Source organism: Neovison vison, chromosome 1, assembly GCF_020171115.1.
Source record: "Neovison vison isolate M4711 chromosome 1, ASM_NN_V1, whole genome shotgun sequence".
Classification (NCBI taxonomy): Eukaryota; Metazoa; Chordata; class Mammalia; order Carnivora; family Mustelidae; genus Neogale; species Neogale vison.
The window spans coordinates 251,917,802-251,936,720 of record NC_058091.1 but is presented as its reverse complement, the minus strand read 5'-3'; the positions used below and the strand labels follow the sequence as shown (position 1 = coordinate 251,936,720).

At 51.2% G+C, this 18,919-nt stretch overlaps 2 protein-coding genes across 3 annotated transcripts in view; one reads left to right on the top strand and one right to left on the bottom strand.

Moving 5' to 3' along the window:
* Nucleotides 1–1,209, top strand: part of UNC5A (unc-5 netrin receptor A) — a 60,566-nt gene extending 59,357 nt beyond the window's left edge. For both annotated transcript variants that reach the window (XM_044228935.1, XM_044228927.1), the window contains one exon: nt 24–1,209. In XM_044228935.1, coding sequence (XP_044084870.1) covers nt 24–189 — 166 coding nt within the window. In that variant the 3' untranslated portion in view covers nt 190–1,209. The remainder of the gene's footprint in view (nt 1–23) is intronic.
* Nucleotides 1,182–18,264, bottom strand: HK3 (hexokinase 3). The gene is made up of 19 exons (XM_044228913.1): nt 18,024–18,264; nt 14,898–15,019; nt 11,724–11,886; nt 11,380–11,534; nt 11,174–11,293; nt 10,988–11,083; nt 10,027–10,126; nt 9,761–9,944; nt 9,148–9,303; nt 8,763–8,996; nt 8,101–8,396; nt 7,868–8,007; nt 7,669–7,788; nt 4,507–4,602; nt 4,223–4,322; nt 2,240–2,423; nt 1,993–2,148; nt 1,596–1,829; nt 1,182–1,508 (listed from the first exon to the last, which is right to left on the bottom strand). Exons 1-19 carry the CDS (start codon nt 18,085–18,087, stop codon nt 1,364–1,366), a joined length of 2,865 nt encoding a protein of 954 aa, XP_044084848.1. The 5' UTR covers nt 18,088–18,264; the 3' UTR covers nt 1,182–1,363.
* Nucleotides 18,265–18,919: the final 655 nt, after the last annotated feature.

Here is an 18,919-nt window from a genome sequence, read left to right as displayed (position 1 = left end):
CTCCTGTCCCCTCCCTTCCACAGCCATCTCAGCTTCTTTGCCTCCAAGCCCAGCCCCACAGCCATGATCCTCAACCTGTGGGAGGCGCGGCACTTCCCCAATGGCAACCTCAGCCAGCTGGCTGCAGCAGTAGCCGGACTGGGCCAGCCAGACGCTGGCCTCTTCACGGTGTCAGAGGCGGAGTGCTGAGGCCAGCCAGGCCTACAACGCCTATACTCTCACCAGCTTTGGCACCCGCCAGGGACGGGCGGAAGCCAGATGGGGCCCTTTCCCCTACTCAGGGGGAGCCGTGTGGACAGGCCCCCTCCTGGCAGACACTGTCCCTTAACACTGGCCCTTCAGACCCTGCCCACACTTCCACCCCTCAAGGCCTGCCTGGCCAGACTGGCACTGCCACCTGCTCTGACCCTGCCCCAGCCTCTGGGGCTCTGGGTGGACAGTGACTAGAGCCCAAGCCAGGCCCAGCCCATCTGTGTGTGTGTATGTGCGTGTGATGCTACCTCTCCTCCTAGCCCCTGGCCAGGAGGCCGCATACACACGGGCATACACGCACACGCTGGGCTCGGGACATGGCCCCCAGAGCTCCTGCCTGAGCTGGACCTTATGCAAACATTTCTGTGCCTGCCAGGTAGGGGCACATCTGAGGGGCCTGGCTCCAAGCCTATGAGACTGAGGGCCACAGCTGGACAAGGGGCGGCCCCTGGATTCAGGCGTACGACCACCACGCGGGCATGTGCCCATGCATGTCTCGTGTGCTCATCTCACATACTCCCTGCCAACCCACCACACACACACACACATCTCATGCTGTACACCCAGAGGCCACTAACGTCTCTCACACCCAGTGTCCGTCCACATCTGCCTCTCACATGCTGCCCTTCTCCCACCCACCCAGGGACACCCAATGGCTCCTCCCTGATCCTCCCCCTGCCCCCAGCCTGGAGGAGCCCTGCCCAACAGGGCATGTGAATATGCAATGGGAGTCCCGGGCTGGACAATGGCAAGTGTGCGTGCCGTGGTGTGCCCGTTCCTGGGGCTGGCCGGTTCCCCCATGTGGGGCCTGTTGTGTGAAGCTCGTGCCCTGACTCTGTCTTAAGTGCTTTCGTGCACTTACACTTGGCCTTATGTACACAGCCTTGCCCGGCCGCCGGGGCGCGTAGGGATTTTAGCGGACGTGAATGTAAATAAATTATATATATATATTGCTAACCCGAGTGCTACTTCTCTCTGGGAATGCCAGAGGTCAAGGCTAGTGGACACAGAAGGGCCACACTTGGGCTCTTTGGGAGTCCTGCATGACTGGAGACATGTGGGACCTGGGACCTGGGCCCTGGTCCAGCGAGGGTAGTTCCCAGATACTTCTTCAAACACAGGCCGTCTGGGCAAGGCGGCAGGCAACTGCAGTGACCAGGGCTGCACCTTTGCCGGACCCATCTTCCGACTGCAGGAAGGTGACCACACAGCGAGGGGCCAGCTTTCTCACTGTGGCTGCCACCAGGCTGGAAAAGCTGTGGGGAGGGGGACTGAGGTGAGCCCTGGCCAGCCAGATTCCCCCCAGGCCATTCCTCCCTGCCCATCCCAGCACCCAGACTCACTGGGGATGCAGCTTGTAGAGGGTCCCATCCACCCCTACGGTCACAGTCAGCTCTTCTAGGCCCCGGTTCTCACGGATCTTCTCCACTACAGCAGCCACACCTGCCCCACAGAGCTGAGCAGCCCGCTGGGACACAGCCTGGCACACCTCCAGGACCATCAGGGCATCATCTGAGGTCAAGGGCAGCCCCAGATCCTCCAGGATGGCTCGGACCTGCCTTAGAGCCAGGCTGTCACTGGAGGACAGGAAGGAATAGAACACAGAGAGCCAGGGTCCTACATTAGCTTTCCCACCTCATGAGTTCTCTAGAATGGACCTCCCACTAACCAGCATTTTACCCAAAGTGGGTAGATAGATTCTCTTGGGAGGTGGAAGGAGGCAATACAGGCCTTAGGCACCTTTCAATCTCAGAGAGAAACTTGGTCTTGAAGATGTCCCTGGTCTGAAGGCGCTGGGTCTGCTGGCCCCGGAAGAGAACTCCAAGGCTGGTCAAACGCAAGAGAATGTGGCGGACGATCTCCCCCAGGTACATGCCACTGATCATCTTCTCAAAGCTGCATGAAAGCACAAAGGTCAGGAGACCCTACCTGCTTCCATAACCAGTGCCAGCCACCACCAGCTGCCCCTGCCCAGCCCCACCCATACCTCTGCTTGCCAGGATTGATGGATGCCTGGTCCACATTTGCATCAAAGCAGGTTCTAAGCAAGTCCAGAGAGCCATCATCCCCAAAGGCACCCCACTCCATATTGATGCACATATGGCCTGAGTCCCCAGCCACAGCTGCCACATTCCGAAGCTCCTCCATGTAGCAGGCGTTGGTGCCAGTTCCTGCAGAGAGGCCAGACAGGGTGGAAGTCATTTGCTGACAGATAAGACCCCTCCCTCTGTGCCCTTCCCAAACTGAGATGGCAAAATTTAAGTTCATTTCTGACCTCTCCATTTCCTCACACCAACAACTTGTCTTAATGTCCTGGTCTGCCTTCTTTTCTGACATTCCTTCTGCAGACCCTGGCAGCATCAACCCCTGTGGACCTCCTCTGCTTCCCCTACCAGCATCACCATCATTGTATCTTCCGTGCTATGCCAGAGCACCCCTGGGAGATGTGTGAGAGCTCCCCCACTATCGGCAGTTGAGAGGCCCAAGCTCCCTGGACTAACTTTCCAGATCTTTAGTCAAACTAGCAGGTTCTGGGGACATAGACAGGAATCAGATATGAGGAGCCCCATGGTGGCCAGGGCATGGGCAATAAGCAGCTAACATGATATTGCCTGTATGTACCCAAATAGAAGTGCAAAGAAGAGCATGATGGGAGCCTTGAGCATAGCTGAATGTTCCTGCCTAGAGGGTCAGAGAAAGCTACAGAGAGGAAATGATGATTGGATTTGACTTTGAAGCCAGGAACACAGAAAGGAAAGGAATTCTAGGTAGAAGGGACATTCTGGATTAAGATATACCCTTTCTCTCCCCAACACATAGTTAGCTCTATGCAAGTGGTCTCCTTATCAGCCCCACCTGGATTTCCTCCGACTAGTTTATTCATAAAGCAATCTAGGCATACCTCTCCTGAGCACCTCCCCACTCGGCTCTATGTTCAAGAAGCTCCCAGTTTCAAAAGGAGTCTGCTGACTCCTGACTTAGGATTCTGATGCCTAGAGAGCTATGAGAGCCGTCCTCCCGCATCTAGACAGACATTCTTCAAGTCCCACTCATGTTAGGACCACTTCCTTTCTGATCTTAACCTTGTCATCCCATTGTGCAGAGTCAGATTCAGCTCTGACTGCCACATGCTGTCCTGGGCTTGATCCCCACTAAATGGTGGGTTTTGAGAAGATAGGTATTACCCTTATCTTTGTGTGTAGTCTTCCTGTCCCTTCATCCAGCCTCTATCTGGCCAGAGGAGGAATGTTTAATAAAGATTTAGGATCTTGGACTACCAGAAGGACAGCCTCACAGCTCACTCTCTGTCCTCCACCCCAGCCTCTACCCAGTTCCAAGCACTGAGCATGTACCATGGGCCAGGAGCTGTGCCACACTTTGTTCCCTCTCCTCTCACTCTCACAATTCTTTTTTTAATTTATTTAACAGACAGAGATCACAAGTAGGCAGAGAGGCAGGCAGAGAGAGAGGGGGAAGCAGACTCCCCGCTGAGCAGAGAGCCCGATGTGGGGCTCGATCCCAGGACCCTGGGATCATGACCTGAGCTGAAAGCAGAGGCTTCAACCCACTGAGCCACCCAGGCGCCCCCACTCTCACGATTCTTGAGATAGCCATTGCTATTATCTCTGTCTTAGAAGGAAATGGAGGCTTTGGTGATTTGCCCAAGGTCACACAGAAATAAGTGGCAGAGCTAGTATTTCCACCCAAATCTGTATGACTCCAAAGCTCATATTCATTTGAGAGAAAGGCAAACCGAGGCTCAGAAAGCTTAAATGACTATGAATAGTATAGCTAAGCTGAGCAAAGTTCAGACACAGCCCATATATATGAGTGTTGCTGGGCCTAGCTGAGTCAGGTGGAAATCACGCCACATCCCCAAGGCCAGAGGAACATCCAACCTGAGGAATCAACAGAAGGCAATGAATTAACATCAGGCAGTAGGAGCACAAAAGAACAGGGCCCTCCTCACCAACAATGAGGCCGACCTCACAACGGGAGTCCTCATAGCCACAGGACATCATGGTCCCCACCGTGTCATTGACAATGGCAACCACATTCAGCTCCACTGCCTGCACACAAAAGGATGCTGCTAGTTGCTGGGCAACGTGTTGTCACGGCAACCAGCTCTGGACCCAGAGGTCTCTACTACAGAGAGCCACCCACTCCACCCCCCCAGGTCAGGAAGCAGGAGACCCTCTGCTCCCTTCAAGTCCTGCCACAGCCCCAAAGCACTCCTGGAGGCAGCCTCCTCACCTGTCTTCTCCCGATGGCTTCCCGCAGCAGACACACAACGTCTTGGCCCTCACAGTCAGATGCATTGAAACCCTTTGTCCAGTTTAGGAGGACGCCCTGGGGTGGGACAAAGGTGGGGTCAGAAGGTGAAGGCCCCTTGGAATCTCACTCTCCCTCCCCAAAGCCTGTACCTCATCAGAAGCATATGCTATCCCCTCTCACCAAGCAGGATTCCATGCCCACTCTGCCACATGGCTGAGGGCCTTACCCTCTGCCCCCTCCTAACTCCCCAGGAGCCTTCCAGTGTAAAGAAACCTATTAATAACCATCCGACCTGTGTCTTCTATTATTAGTGCCAGAATGCTCAGATGGTCTGAGAGTCTGGACGTTTTAAGACGGCTGCCCAGAAGGAATGGCCCTTCATAATTGGGTTAGGAATGAACAGAGCTGATAAAATGAGTGCTATGTACGGGAAGGGGGAGGACAGAGAAGGCTCAGAGGTCCAAATGACAGACTGTTCTGCTCTTTTAGAAAGAACTAGCAAGAGTCATTTGAGAGGAAGGAAACTGAGGAATTAGGGACAGAGCCATGTCAAAAAGAAATTCACTTGTGTATTCCAGATATGAGTGAAGGACAAAAGGAAAAGCTAGAACCTAGAACACCTAGGCAGGATGGGAAGAGAGAAGACAGATAAGCCTTTATTGTGAGAAATTTGCCTTAAATTATGAACTTATTGATGGGCTTGACAATCTAGGACTATCCTTTTCTTTTTTCTTTTTTTTTTAATATTTTATTTATTTATTTGACAGAGAGATCACAAGTAGGCAGAGAGGCAGGCAGAGAGAGAGAGGAGGAAGCAGGCTTCCTGCTGAGCAGAGAGCCCAACGCGGGACTCGATCCCAGGACCCTGAGATCATGACCCGAGCTGAAGGCAGCAGCTTAACCCACTGAGCCATCCAGGTGCCCTAGGACTATCCTTTTCTAAGTGTGCTTTCTCTGAGAGAGCAGGCAGGGGGAATTATTCTCCTGCTGTTAAAAAATGACAGCCCAAAGTAAGAGCATGCAAAGCAGATATGAAAATCTTTGGGGGGCACCTTGATGGCTCAGTCAGTCGAGTGTCCAACTCTTGATTTTGGCTCAGGTCATGATCTCAGGGTCCTGGGATAGAGCCTTGCCTCTGGGCTCCATGCTCAGCACACAGTCTGCTTGAGATTCTTTCTCTCTCTGTCCCTCTGGCCCTCTGCCCTGCACTCTCTCTAAAATAAATCTTTAAAAAAAAAAAATAAGGAAAATCGTTGGGGCAGAACATTTTAGAGATACGAACTGACTCTTCCTCCTCCAACAACATTTCCTTTTATCCCCTGCACTATGCAACCTCAGCCAGAGTGCTGAATGCTCGTGTGAAACACAGTAACTAGAAGCCAGAGTGTGAGACAGCAATTAAAAAGGAGGGCTACTGTGGGGGACCCCAGATCGTAAGTAGCGCCAATACTTTCCTGCTCTCAGATGACAGACAGACCCCAGTCTGGGGAAGGGGAGCTGAGGCGACCTCAGAGCCAGGTTTTGGAGTTTCCTGAGACAAGCATTCTATACCTCTACCTGGACCATACCCCTATGGGTAGGAAGGAGACAGAAGAGATCTGAGTGATCTGACAGCAGAGGAGGTCTCTGTCCTCCTTCCCCATGGAGGGGAAGGTGAGTTGTAAAGGGAGGTGTTAAGAATCAAGAGAGGAAATGTCAGAGTCCTCACAGCTGGGGCCTAGGCATTTCCCGACTTCCCTGAGTGTCTGCGCATACACAGCAAAGGTACTGTGCAGCTGAAAGGGGCCCTTACCTGGGGAAAGAGGCCTCCAGATTGATTATCATTAAGCCATCCCCCGCAAAAGAATGTGGGCTCAACACAGAAATTAAGTTCAGTTCTAGATAATGAATAGGACCCTGTTTTCTTCTTGCGCACATGATTTTGCATACTGAGTCCCACCTTCTCATATCTTACAAGGAATAATCAAATGGTGCCAGCATGCTTAGTCTAGAGTGGGGCAGACCAGCAGAGAGACACTGCTGAATGCTTGATTCCAAAGGGCGACTGTGTAAAAGAAAGCCAAGTGCAGAAGCTGTGTCTGAGAGAGGTCACACCTGGAGCAGAGCCTAAAACTGCATAAAGTTTGGGTGGTGTAAAGAAGGCAGAGCTTTGGGTGCCTGGGTGGCTCAGTGGGTTAGGCTGCTGCCTTCGGCTCAGGTCATGATCTCAGGGTCCTGGGATCGAGTCCCACATTGGGCTCTCTGCTCGGCAGGGAGCCTGCTTCCTCCTCTCTCTCTGCCTGCCTCTCTGCCTACTTGTAATCTTTCTCTGTCAAATAAATAAATAAAATCTTAAAAAAAAAAAAAAAAAAGAAGAAGGCAGAGCTTTTCAGGAAGAACATAGTGGGTGATTTTAGGGGCAGCAAGCTCCTCCTCACTGAAGGCAGCTTTTTGGCAGAAGTTAGGGGTGTTGAGAAGGAGACTCTTGGGAGCTTGGACCAAAGTACGGGAGGAGCTGTCTTCATGACAGCCCTCTGGTGTGTGCACTGAGAAGTCCAGCATTCTTCTTGAAGGACATGTAGAGGTGTATGCTCAGTTGGTGCTGTGTCTAGATCTGTGTGTGCTGCTCTACCATTCCAGTCAGGCACCCAATACCAAGCCAGGCATAAGAGGTACACAGTAAGTTCAGGAAGGGGAGATAGGGCAAAAAAAACAGGCAACCATAAGCCCTTTCACGAAACAGGAACTAATGCTGTTTTCCTGCAGGTCTCCTAGATTAGTACACCAGGCCTGTGGAGTGGAGTAGACAATGTGTTCCTTCATCAGCCCCGATCTGGGCCTCCACTGCTCCCAAGTGCCCAGACCTAACCTGGCTCCATTTTCCTACCCATTGGCAGCCCCCAGGGGTATCCATAATCTTTTCCATCCTGAGTCTCGTTACAGTCCTGGATTCCAGGTGAATTTACCACACCCCCTTCACCTGCACACACCATGTCCAGTGAAACCAAGGCTAGGGCTGGCTCAGCCCAGCAGTGCTTCTGCCCACCCCCACCCCCAGCCCAGGATACTTGAAGCCCTCTCCCCAGCCTCCTGCCCATTCCATGAAGGGTATGAGTGTGTAAAGCCCTTGGGGATAGTTTCTCCTGGCCCTCCCTCCCTCACCTGGTCAAGGCCAAGCTGCCTGCATGGGAAGGAGAAGGTGAAACCCAGTGGGAGGCTCTGCCCACTCAGGCCCTGCTTCTGCTGGAAGTCCACAATGCAGTCCACGATGTGGTCGAAGAGCTGAGGTGCAAGGCAAGTCAGGAGGTGGCCCAGCCTGGGTCCTTCCCCGCCCCTGCCATTAGGTCCAAGCTCTGGGTACCTGCTGTCCAGAGCCCTGGGCCACATACTCTGGGATGGAGTAGACCTGGTTGGTGATCTTCACACCTCCTTCTGTCACACGCACCAAGAGGACCCGAAAGTTGGTGCCCCCCAGGTCCAGAGCCAGGAAGTCCCCACGTTCTGTGGAACAGAGATCCCCAGAGTCAGGACAAAGCACATTTTGTGACCTCCATGAACCTATATCCCAGCCCCACACTCATGCCAGATCCTCACCAGTGCCATCAGGTGTGGCCCGGACATAAGTGGGCAGCATGCGGAGGGATGAGGCCTCCCCTCGGAGCCCCTTGACCATGGCCTCCCGCATCTGTGCCTGCACCACTGCCAGCTGCTCATGGTTCAACCGGAAAGGTGCCAGGGTCTCTTCTAGCAGGCGCCGGTGAGCAGCCAGGCGGGCAGCCACAGCAGTCACCATTGCCACACCCCGGCCACCCCCATCCACAGAGGGAATGAAGGAGACATCACATTCCGGGGCCAGGAGCATCACGGTCTCCTGCAGGATGCTGAGGAAACTACACAGACACAAAGCAGGCATACCTGGCTTGACACCTGATCCTGAACTCCAGGGCTTGCTGAAGCCCTGGGCCCCAGCACTTCAAATCCCTTCAGTTCTAAGTCCAACTGTACACCAACCTTATGCCCAGTATCTCCAGTGCTCCCAGTGTCCTCAGAGTCCCCCTCCCTTGCATACCCAAAGAGAAGCATCTTTCCTCTCTTCTGACTTCTTCTGGCGTCCCTTAGTCCCCATCTGACCTTACCCTGCTTGGGTGCCACTCATACCCACTGCCTTGCACACATGGAACTAGAGTGCCCTCTGGGTCTTTATGGAAAACACATTCTTGCTACCTGCTCACATAGGAAGTGTGTATTTCCAGTACCTGGGGTGTTGCTCAAACACTCGGCCTCCGGTAGCCACAGCAATCTGAAGCATCTGCAGCTCCCGGCTGTGCCGGAGGCGGGAGAGAACAGCAGCCAGGGCGGCGGCACAGAGCCGGGCAGCCCGAGTCAACACAGCTGCACACACGTACTGCACAAGCTTGGCGTCCGAGGCCCCCACACTCAGGCCCAAGTCCTGCAGGATGGCATGCACACGGGCCGCCCCAGCCAAGGGGCTGGAGGGACACAGGGTATTGCTTTGGGACTCAAGTAGCCCCAAAGCTCCCTGCCCTCCCTCAGCCCCATGGCTACCTGGGGGACAGAGCATCCTCCCCTCTCCCAAGCCAAGAAGCCCTTTGTCTAAGCCTACTGGCTTTTCTTACTTACTCCTCCATCTCAGCCACATGCTCCAGGAGGATGCTGCCTTGGGTCAGCAGGGCGGAGGAGGTGCAGCCATCAAAGAGGACCCCTTGTTGGGCCAAGTGAACCAATACAAGCCTCACCAGCTCACCCAGGTACAAGCCCCCAATCATCTTCTCAAACCTACAGGTAGGAAGGGTGGCTGGACAGAGCTTTCCTTAAGCCCTTAGCCCACTTGGTCCCACCTCCAAGGGTCCCAAAATAAGGATCATTTTCTTTGGGGTCCCCCAGACTGGAGGTTCCAGAAGCAATGGTTTCCCAGGAGATAGGTGGGTGTTTATCCAGACCCCGCTGCCCTCTCAGGCTTAGATTAGGTTCAGAGGGGCTTCTGGAGGACAGGGAACACTTTGCTACCCCCATCCCCAACACTGGTCAGGAATAAGGAAGGGCTATGGGTTGAAAATTCTGGGTTCTAGAATCTTGAGCCCTTCCTTCTTTGAGCATAGCCAAGGCCCCCTAAGATGCAACCTGGAAACCCTATGAGCAAGCAATAGGGAGGGGCCCCAGGGCCTGAGTTCAGGGACAGCAGCGAAGAAGGGAGCAGAAGAGTGATAGGCCCTAGAGCAGAAGGTCAGGCCACCTCTGGGCACCAGGATTCAGGGACTCTTGGTCCAAGGCATGGTCAAAGGTGGTCAGCACTGGTCCCAGGACCCCATCATCACTGAAGGAGCCCCACTCAACGCTGACGCAGACGCGGCCCCGGTCCTCATCCAGCACTGCCACATGCCTTGCCTCCTCCATGTAACATGCATTGGTGCCAGTGTCTGGCAGGGATGAATCCATCAGGACCTGCCCATCAGGTAGCGGTACCCCCACACCCATCATCACAAATGGCCCATGGCTCACCTACAACAAGCCCGACCTCACAGGGCCCAAACCCTGGCTCGCAGCCCATCATGGTGCCCACTGTGTCATTCACCACGGCAACCACGTCGATGCTGTAGGCCTGGACAATGGAGAGGGCAGAGGTCATGGCTGACTTAAGTGGGTAATGCAGGAAACCTGGGGGATGGGCAAGGCTAGGGTCTTGGCTTTGATGGAGGGGCCCTGGCCTTGATAGAGGTGCTCAGAGGCCATGAAACTCAGTGTGTGTTCATGCCCACACATACTCTTGGTCCTCCCACCCTATAGAGAATTTTCCTCCCATCCCACACTCCCCCTTGTCTCTTCCACCCTTTACTCAGGCCCTGGGGCTCTCAAAGGCTCCCGACCTCAGTCATCACCTCCAGAACACCAGTGCTCCCCACAGGACCAAGATGATTGTGAGCAAGCACGGCACCTTGAAGACTGCACTGTAGGTACCTGACTCTCTAAGCCCCTCCTAAGCCCTGAATTCCATCCACTAGCATCACAGTTAGTCCAGATGGATCCAGATCCACCTTTCTTTGGTATCCAAATGTTTGCCCCTTTCTCTGAAAAACAGATCTTCCACTCCAACCCCAGCTTATGCATCTGGCAAACTCCTTAAAGCCCCTGCCCGAGTCCTAGTGTGCCCTTCCCATACTACCAGAGTCACTGAACTACCTCCTTGACAGGGACAATCCTTTGTTGGAATGCTTTCCCTCTAGCCTGTGAGGTCCTTGAATACAGGACAAGTCATTTCACCTTTGTTTTGCCCCATGGTCCTGAAAATTCATTTGTCCTTTCTTAGCCTTTAGTCTCTTCACGTATAAAGTGGGAATGGTAGCAAAAACTACCCCAGGGTTAGACTGGATAAAGGATATAAACAGAAAAGGAAAGAAGGACCTCCCAGAAGCACAGGCACAGTCTCTGTGTGCTGCCTTCCCATTGCCCCTGCCCCACTCACCCCCTGCCTCTTGATGGCATCTCGCAGCAACTGGACCACATCATGGCCTTCCACACCGCTGCACCTAAAACCTTTGGTCCAGGAAATAAGGGTGCTCTGGGGGCAGAAAACCTGGATCACTCCTCCAATAGCCTTCATGGGGCTGCAAACCTTCCACCCACTGTCCCCATGCCCACTCTGCCTCACCCTGTCCAGGCCAGTCTGGTGACAAGGGAAGGAGAAGCTGAACCCAAGCTGCAGACCCTTTTTGTCCATGGGGATTGCATCCAGGAACTCAGAGAGACAGCGGGCAGCAAAGTCAAAGAGCTATGGGACAAGTTAAGGTCTCAGCTCTGCCCACCAGAGCCCTAGCCACCCAGCCAGTTCCCAGAGTCTAGGCAGTGGGCTCTTACCTGCTGACCAGGACCCAGCATCACCTCTGGAGGGATCACAAACTCCTGACTCCAGGGCTCCATCCTATGCCCCTCATTGCCCACCAGGGTCACCCACAGAACACGCAGCGAGGCCCCTGTGGCCCCCAGCTCCAGCACCACAAAATCTCCTTGTTCTGGGGCAAACAGGACACAGAAAGGCATGCAGCTGGCAAGCCTCCCAGAAACATCCCCAAGGACTGCAAAGTCTCATTAAGGGAGCTTAGAGTTGGGATTCTTAATGGGGAAAGGGATAAGGAACTCCATCCCCCAGATCAGAATTCTCTCCCTAGGCCTGGCCACCAATTTTGGTGTATGCCACCCACCAGTGCCATGTGGGGTAGACCCCACGTATGTGGGCAGCATCCGGACAGAAGAGGCAGGGCTGGCCTGCCCCCCCAGTGCGTGCTCCATAGAGCACAGGAGGCTGGCTTGGATCTGCCGGAGCTGTGTCTCCGTCACCTTGAATTGCTGTAGACATGCCAGCACCTGGGGAGAAACAAGCTAATATCTGGTCAGGAACCCCATTGCCTAGCCAAGTTCTCTGACTCCAACCAGGACTGCCCCGCCAAGCTTGCTCCTCCCTTTACCAGTCCAGACCAGCACCTCCCTTAGCTTTCCCAGGAGCTGACTTGCGCCCTGCCTAAGCCCTGAGCCTTGCTGGTCTCCCCAACATGTGCCCAGCCCCACTTCTCACCTCTTCATGCACCTAGGTTCTTTTGTTGCCTACACCTCATACTCAGTTTCTGCATTCTCAGAAGGCTCCTTCCTGGAGGGGAGACACACCTACCTTTTCCTTCTCCATTCTCTGGTGATTCCTTCTCAACATAGGGATGTTCCCTAGCCCTCCAATTTCTTAGAATTCAGGGTTTAGTGGGGCCATTCCTGTCATACCATTATTTCACTCTGGCTCCCCAGTACCCAGAGTTAAGCTGCTCAGTGAGTTGTCGTTCACCAAATGAGCAAAGAAACGAACAAATGTGGTATGAATTTCAAGTACATGTGCTTTGCTCTCCCAATCCACTTGAATCTGGAGCCTAAGTAAGCTCAGCTTGGGAGAACCTGGAGGCCACACTGTGGAGGACAGTCCTCCTATCCGTCAGCCATCTTTCCCACAGGCATTGATTGAGTACCTATTAGGGGCCCAACACTATTCTAAGTACTACAAGTTGCATAACCTGGTGAGTTTTGTTCTTATCAAGCTTAGATTCCAGCATAGAGGCAGAAAATAAGGAAATAAACATGAAATATGATTCTGGTAGTAACAGTCACTTTTTTTTTTTTTTTTTAAGGCAGGAACAGAAGTTTGAGAGTGACCAGGGGAGAAAAAGGTGTTTTTGGATATTTGATAATAAGTTCTCTCTGAGGAAGTGAACTAAATGAAGGAAGGGGACAAGCCATTTGAAGATCTGGGGTGGAGGATAAAGGGATTTTCTTTGGAGTGAGGGGATAGATTTGGGGGAAGGTTGGGCCAGGGGTGAATCTGAGTGATGGGAGGGGGTAGATAGGCAGAAAGCAGAAGATGGGATACCCAAGGGTCCTCTCCACCAGTAACCTACTGTGGGGGAGCTAAGAGGAGCCCCAGTACTCTACCTCTATGTGAAAGCTCCCCTAGATGACCTTCTGGCCTGTCCTTCAAAGAGATGCTAGCAGCCTCCCTGGGTTCCCTGGAGTCCCGAACTGAAGCTCTATTTCCTGGGCTTAGTTTTTCCCAGGTCCTCACTCCCTGTCCCACAGAAATTCCATTCCTATGACTCACTGTCCCACACTGGACCTGTCTGTAAAGTAACCACACAGGCATCTGAATAAGGAGGCAGAGGAGCCAGGGAGGAGAGGCTGTTCAGTGAGGGAGACTCAGTTCCACCTCTGCTTTAGAAAGAGAATGGAAAACAGATTCCTAAGGAGGCAAATGATCCTAACTGGAGTGCCAGATGTTCAGTTCGATGTTTACATTGTAGGAGATGCTTCTAGCAGCCATGCACACTAGGAAGGGTTATTCCTATGCTATGTTACAAATGAGAAAACTGAGGCTTAGAGAGGAATAGTCATCTGTCTAATCCAAGCAGCTATTAAGGGACAGAGTGAGATTTGAACCCAGATCTGACTGAAGTGTACCCACACAAATGTGAAGCCTTATAAAAACTAGCAATTTCAGGGATGCCTGGATGGTTCAGTCGGTTAAGCATCTGCCTTCAGCTCAGGTCATGATCCCAGGGTCCTGGGATCAAGTCCTGTGTTGGGCTCCTTACTCAGCAGGGAGCCTGCTCCCCCCTCTGCCTGCTGTTCCCCCAGCTTGTGCGCTCGCTTTCTCTCTCAAATAAATAAATACATACATACAATCTTTAAATTAAAAACAAAAACAAAACTAGCAATTTCACCTGAAAAGAACCCAAAGCTGATGAAGGTTGCAGCGAAGAAATCCCATGGAATGAGAAAATTACATCTGAGTCTTCGCCCTGCCACTTTCCTGGCTGTGTGGCCCTGGAATAGGGCTGAGAAAATAATAATACTCAGAAGGCCCCTGTGTTCCCAATGCCAGGGACCATGTCATTTCTCACTTCTGTGGCCCCACCATGAGTTGAATACAAAGGAAATGTTTACAGCAGGATCTGGGGCAGAGACCAGACAAAGGTGAAGTGGGAGCATGAAATGCAGTGAGGAGTGATGCCCCCCAGTTTGGGCAATAAGCCAAGTCCAGCAGATGTCAGAACAAGCTGGAAAACTAAAGAAACTGCAGGGAATAATTCAAGAATCCTTTCATGGCTGCCTCCTCTATACAGGTCCTTTATCTCCATTAGTTCACTTAATCCTCCAGGGGGTGGAAGGATTAGACTTTATTTTCTTCCATTTTACTGATGAGGAAACAGACTAGGAGATATGAAATGACTTACACAAGTGTTTCCTGTTTGATGGTGTGACATGCAAGGGTTTCTAAACCTTGGTCAAGATGACAGAAAAGAGAAACTCAATCTGAACTAACCCAAGGCACAGGGACTATGCTGAAGAATAACCTCCAAGTTGAGTTCAGCTCTGAAATCATCTGTGTGCCTGATTGCAGTGGCTATGTTGAAGGGAGGGAGATATGCAGGAGACTAGAGAAATAGGGGAAGGAAGTGTCTTAAGAATATAGTCTACCAGAAAACCCCAAAAGGGTCCTTGTTAGACTGTGTGAACCCATTCAGGGTAGGGGCAGCATCCGTGCAACAAAGTGGCAAAAAGTAATACCTTTGCAACTGAAATACCTCAGCTCAAGCTCCTGTCATGAGTTAAAACTCATCAATTCACCTAAGCCCCCTCTTTCTCAGCTGTAAAATGAGAAGATAATCCCCACCTTGCTGTTTGTTATGTGAAGTCACAAAAGAAACAGTTACTAGATCAGATCTGAAAGGTTTCATAAACTAAAAAGGGCTGCATGGCTGTGAACTCAGGTCCCCATGGGCTGATCCTGCTCTTTGATAGCCTTAAATAGGCATGAATCAGAACCCCAGTGCTGAACTTACCAGCTCAGAGCTGTCTGAGGGGCAGGGCAAGCCCTCCTGGGAGCAGCCAGGAGCTCCTTCCCTTTGCCGCAACCCTACTGGCCCAATGGAGTCCATGTGGTTCCACAATGGAGGGTGGCCACCTATAGGAGGAAAGGGACAGCCCAGGTGAACCACATAGTCTTCAGCCCCTCAGAGGCTGTGGCCTTTAACTTTTGTCCTCACGAGGAAGAAAGCTGTAGGCAGAGCTCAGAACCTCTGACCATCAATGATCCTTTAGTAATCAACCAGAAGGACCCCATTTTCCAGAAGCACATTTATTAAGAGAGCACTGGGAAGGCTGGTTCCTAATCCCAATGCCATTTATTCATTCTGTCATCCATTTACATTTGCCAGTTCCTGATGACTACTGTCCCAGATGCTGGAGTATAAAGCAGATGTAGGCTGGTCCTGAGGAACCTTACAGCCTTACCAACAATCACAGAACCCTTGACATAGTCAGTAACAGAGATGGACCTGCTACCGTGCTTGGGAGTTCAGGATGTTCTAGAGGTTTGGAACAAAGAGTGTGAGGTAACAAGGAGCCAAAGACTTGCTGGAGAAGCAGGTAGGCTGGACTATGGATGGCCTTTATGCCAAGCTATGTTGTACAAATTTCATTCTGAAGGGAGAAGTGGACAGGGATGGATCTGTACTTCAGAAAGGGGTTCCACTAGTGGCATAACTTTTATGACTTCTTTGAATTTTAGTTTTTTCATCTGGGAGGAAATAACTGCTTTTACAAGGTTGTTATAATAATTAAATAAGACTTGAAAAATGCTTTGGGAAATTTAATGTGCAACACAAGCATCAGCTCATGGGTGGGTTTTGGAAGGTACAGTGATGCAGAATGGAAAGAGCCCTATGCTCAGAGTTAAGGACCCGACTCTCCACAGAAGACCTAGCACCAGGTCTCCAAATGGGAGGCCCAATTTTCTTAATCTGCCAAATGGGGATCAATATATGTCAAAGAGCTTTGTGGGGCAAATGAAATAATGAACGCAAAAGGACCTTGTGCAGAATGTACCTTCAGATTTATTTACTTGAATCTAAATTGAGCCTCAATTTCCTCCTCTATAACAGAACAAAAATTCAGTTCTTGTGAGGATTAAAGGAGTTAATGGTTTGCATACTGTAAAGAACTGTAGAAATGTCGTATTTTGCTAATTCAAGCTAGAGGTGGTACTGCTATTCCAAGAAATTCCCAAGGGAGCCTTCAGTGATTTAGGTGTCTTTCAGGAGTAAAGGAAAAGGGAAATGCAGTGAAGGCCCCAAGATGGGGAGAAGGGATTTGTCCACTGAATCAGTCTACCTCTCTTCCTGTAGCACAAGACTCCAGGGAAGAAAACCTTCCCATCCCTGCAACCCTTGCCCATCCTCCATTCCCAACACGCCCATGAATTTGCCCTCCTCATGGTCAAATTGAGCTGCTGATTGTCCCATCCCAGTCTTTTCCTCAGTCCCCATCCCCTACGGTCCTCTGTCAGGCATGCAAAGCCATGAGCAATCTCTTCACTGCAAAATTCTCGTCTCTTGGCTTTCAACAACTAGTCTTTCCTGGGCCTCCTTCCTGAGTCCCTCATAATCTTCATTACTTTTTCTCTCCACTCCCCCTTAACAATGCCCCACCCCACCCCTGTTTCTGGTCATAGCCCTCTTCTCCACAGCCCTTCAAAACCTTTAGGTTTTGATTAAAACCTCTGTTTCAGGTCTCCCAAATCCCTGTCCTGAGCCAAATCCCAAATTCTGATGGTCTGTTAGACATCCCTCTCCAGATGCTGGAGAAGCTTCTCAAACTCCATAGTCAAAGACACTTTCATTTTCTCCTTCACTTTTTCCCCATGATACTCTTCCTGTCCTCCATCTTAGCTGGAGGCATCAAGGCTGCTCACTCACACAGCTATTCAGGTGCCTACAGGGTCTACAACCCTGACTCTCACCTCTCCTCTATACAATCAGGTCTGAGGCTGAAAGAGCTAAGAACAGAAAGTGCTCTCCCACATATCCCCTCTTGCCACTGCCACCGCCCTAGACCTTCTTCCCATCTGATTATTCCAACAACCTCCTGATACTGTCCATCTCCCTGCCCCACCAACTCCCAACACATCACCAGAATAACTGTACAAAAATAGATATTTCTATTTTCCCCAGCTCTATCTCCCCTAAGATAGGAGGTAAACCTTCACATTGTGGTATTTCCCTCTGCAGGGGGAAAAAAAAAAAAGTCTGAAACTCTTTAGCATAGCTTTGCAGGCCCCAAGTTTCCTCTCTTGCTACTCTCCCTCACACTCCAGCCACACTGACTACAAGTTTGCCCTGTCTCTTGCTATCCAGTCTTCATTCTTCATTCACAGTTTTCCTCGAGTCTGGAACCACTGGTCTGAGTCATCTGCATCTTCATCCCAGCACAGGGTTTGACATAGTGTGCTAATACAGCTTTGAAAAATTTGGGGGTGGGGGTGTGGGAGTGGGGTTCTTATTCAGAGAACTAAGAAATCAGTTTCCAGCAAATGTCTTCAAAATCCTATATACCTAATTTCCAAATCTGTCAAATAGGAATGTTAACTTCCTGAATGTTACAGGTTTGTTTCAAGGATAAAACAGGGTAACTGAGACAATTATAATCTTAGGAAAGGGCTAGCCACTACACACAGAGTAAGCTTCCACTCTCCTTTTGAGGCCCAGCTCACTCATTCTTTCATTCATTTACTCTTATTCATTCACTCTTCTATCGGACATTTATCTGGTATTTCTACATGCCAGAGACTATGAAGCTTCCTCCAAGAAACCTCAGTATTTACACTCCCAGTAAATGTACTCATATCTGCCTCTTCCAGCTGAGCCCAGTGGGGAGGGACAGGTCTCCCACATCACTAGATTCTCAGAACTCAGCTGGGGTCTGCACATGTTTAAGTTGGCCTCTTAGCTTAACTCAGCTGAATCAGGTGAGTCTTCCTTCTGAGAAGGATCCCAGGGACTCCTGCCAAGATTGAGAGCTATCACTGAGGACCAGCTGGCTTAGTCGTTCCAGCCTCTACTCTGCTAGCATGGGCCAAGCTGGAGAGATGGTGAGGGGATGGACCTGAAGTAAGTAGAAGAGGGTCTTACCCGGAAGAAGCAGCAGTTGTTCACTTTCTTCAGGCTTGAGCTCTTCTCTCGCAATGTTAGGCATCCCACTGACCTGGTTTGCACCCAAAAATGAAACTCACAGGTCCACCTGAGTTATAATGTCCCACGCTCTTTCTTGGCCACCACTATCTAGACATCAGTTAATTCAGGAAGATGCACTTCCTTCTGAGTCTGCCCTAAGAGAAGTCCAGGGCAGGCAGGGCTATGGTGCAAACTTAAGCAAGATAACTTTACGAAGCTGGAACCCTGAACTAGGTCAAGGACCCTGGGACATCCCCTCTGTAATACTGGGAGCCCCACCCACTTTACAAACAGTAAACCCAAGAGTTTGAGTTTGGAGGTGATGGCTCACCTGGAAAGATGGAAGAGGCTAGCATGAGAAATATATAGTACAATAGACAATCTTCCAAAATGTTCAAGTACTAACGAGCAAGAGGCAATGTGGAACATAAGAGGAAGAGACTAATTCTGCCCTAGAGTGGGCAGGGCAAGTTAAGGAAGCTGAGCCGTGAAGAAAGACTAGCAGTATGCTGGCAGAGGTAATCCTTCAGAGAGAGAAGAGCCTGTGCAAAATCTTGGGTGCACAAGGCACCTTCATGGTATGCGGTTCAGCTCCAAAGACAGAAATAAAGATACATGTAGGTGAGGATATATGATGGGAGAGGTAGCAGCCAGACTGTGGAGTCTAGCCCTCAGATGGTAGGCCAGGGAGGGGTAGAGGGGGTGTAGGTTCATACCTTGGGTCTTTTCTACCAGAAGGGGAAGGGTAATCTCAGGCTACAGTAGAGTTGTTTGCCCTCACAAAGCTGATTTCCCCCCAAACAGTCTTCTTGAATGCATAGAACCTTGTGGCATCACTATGACCACTGCTATGG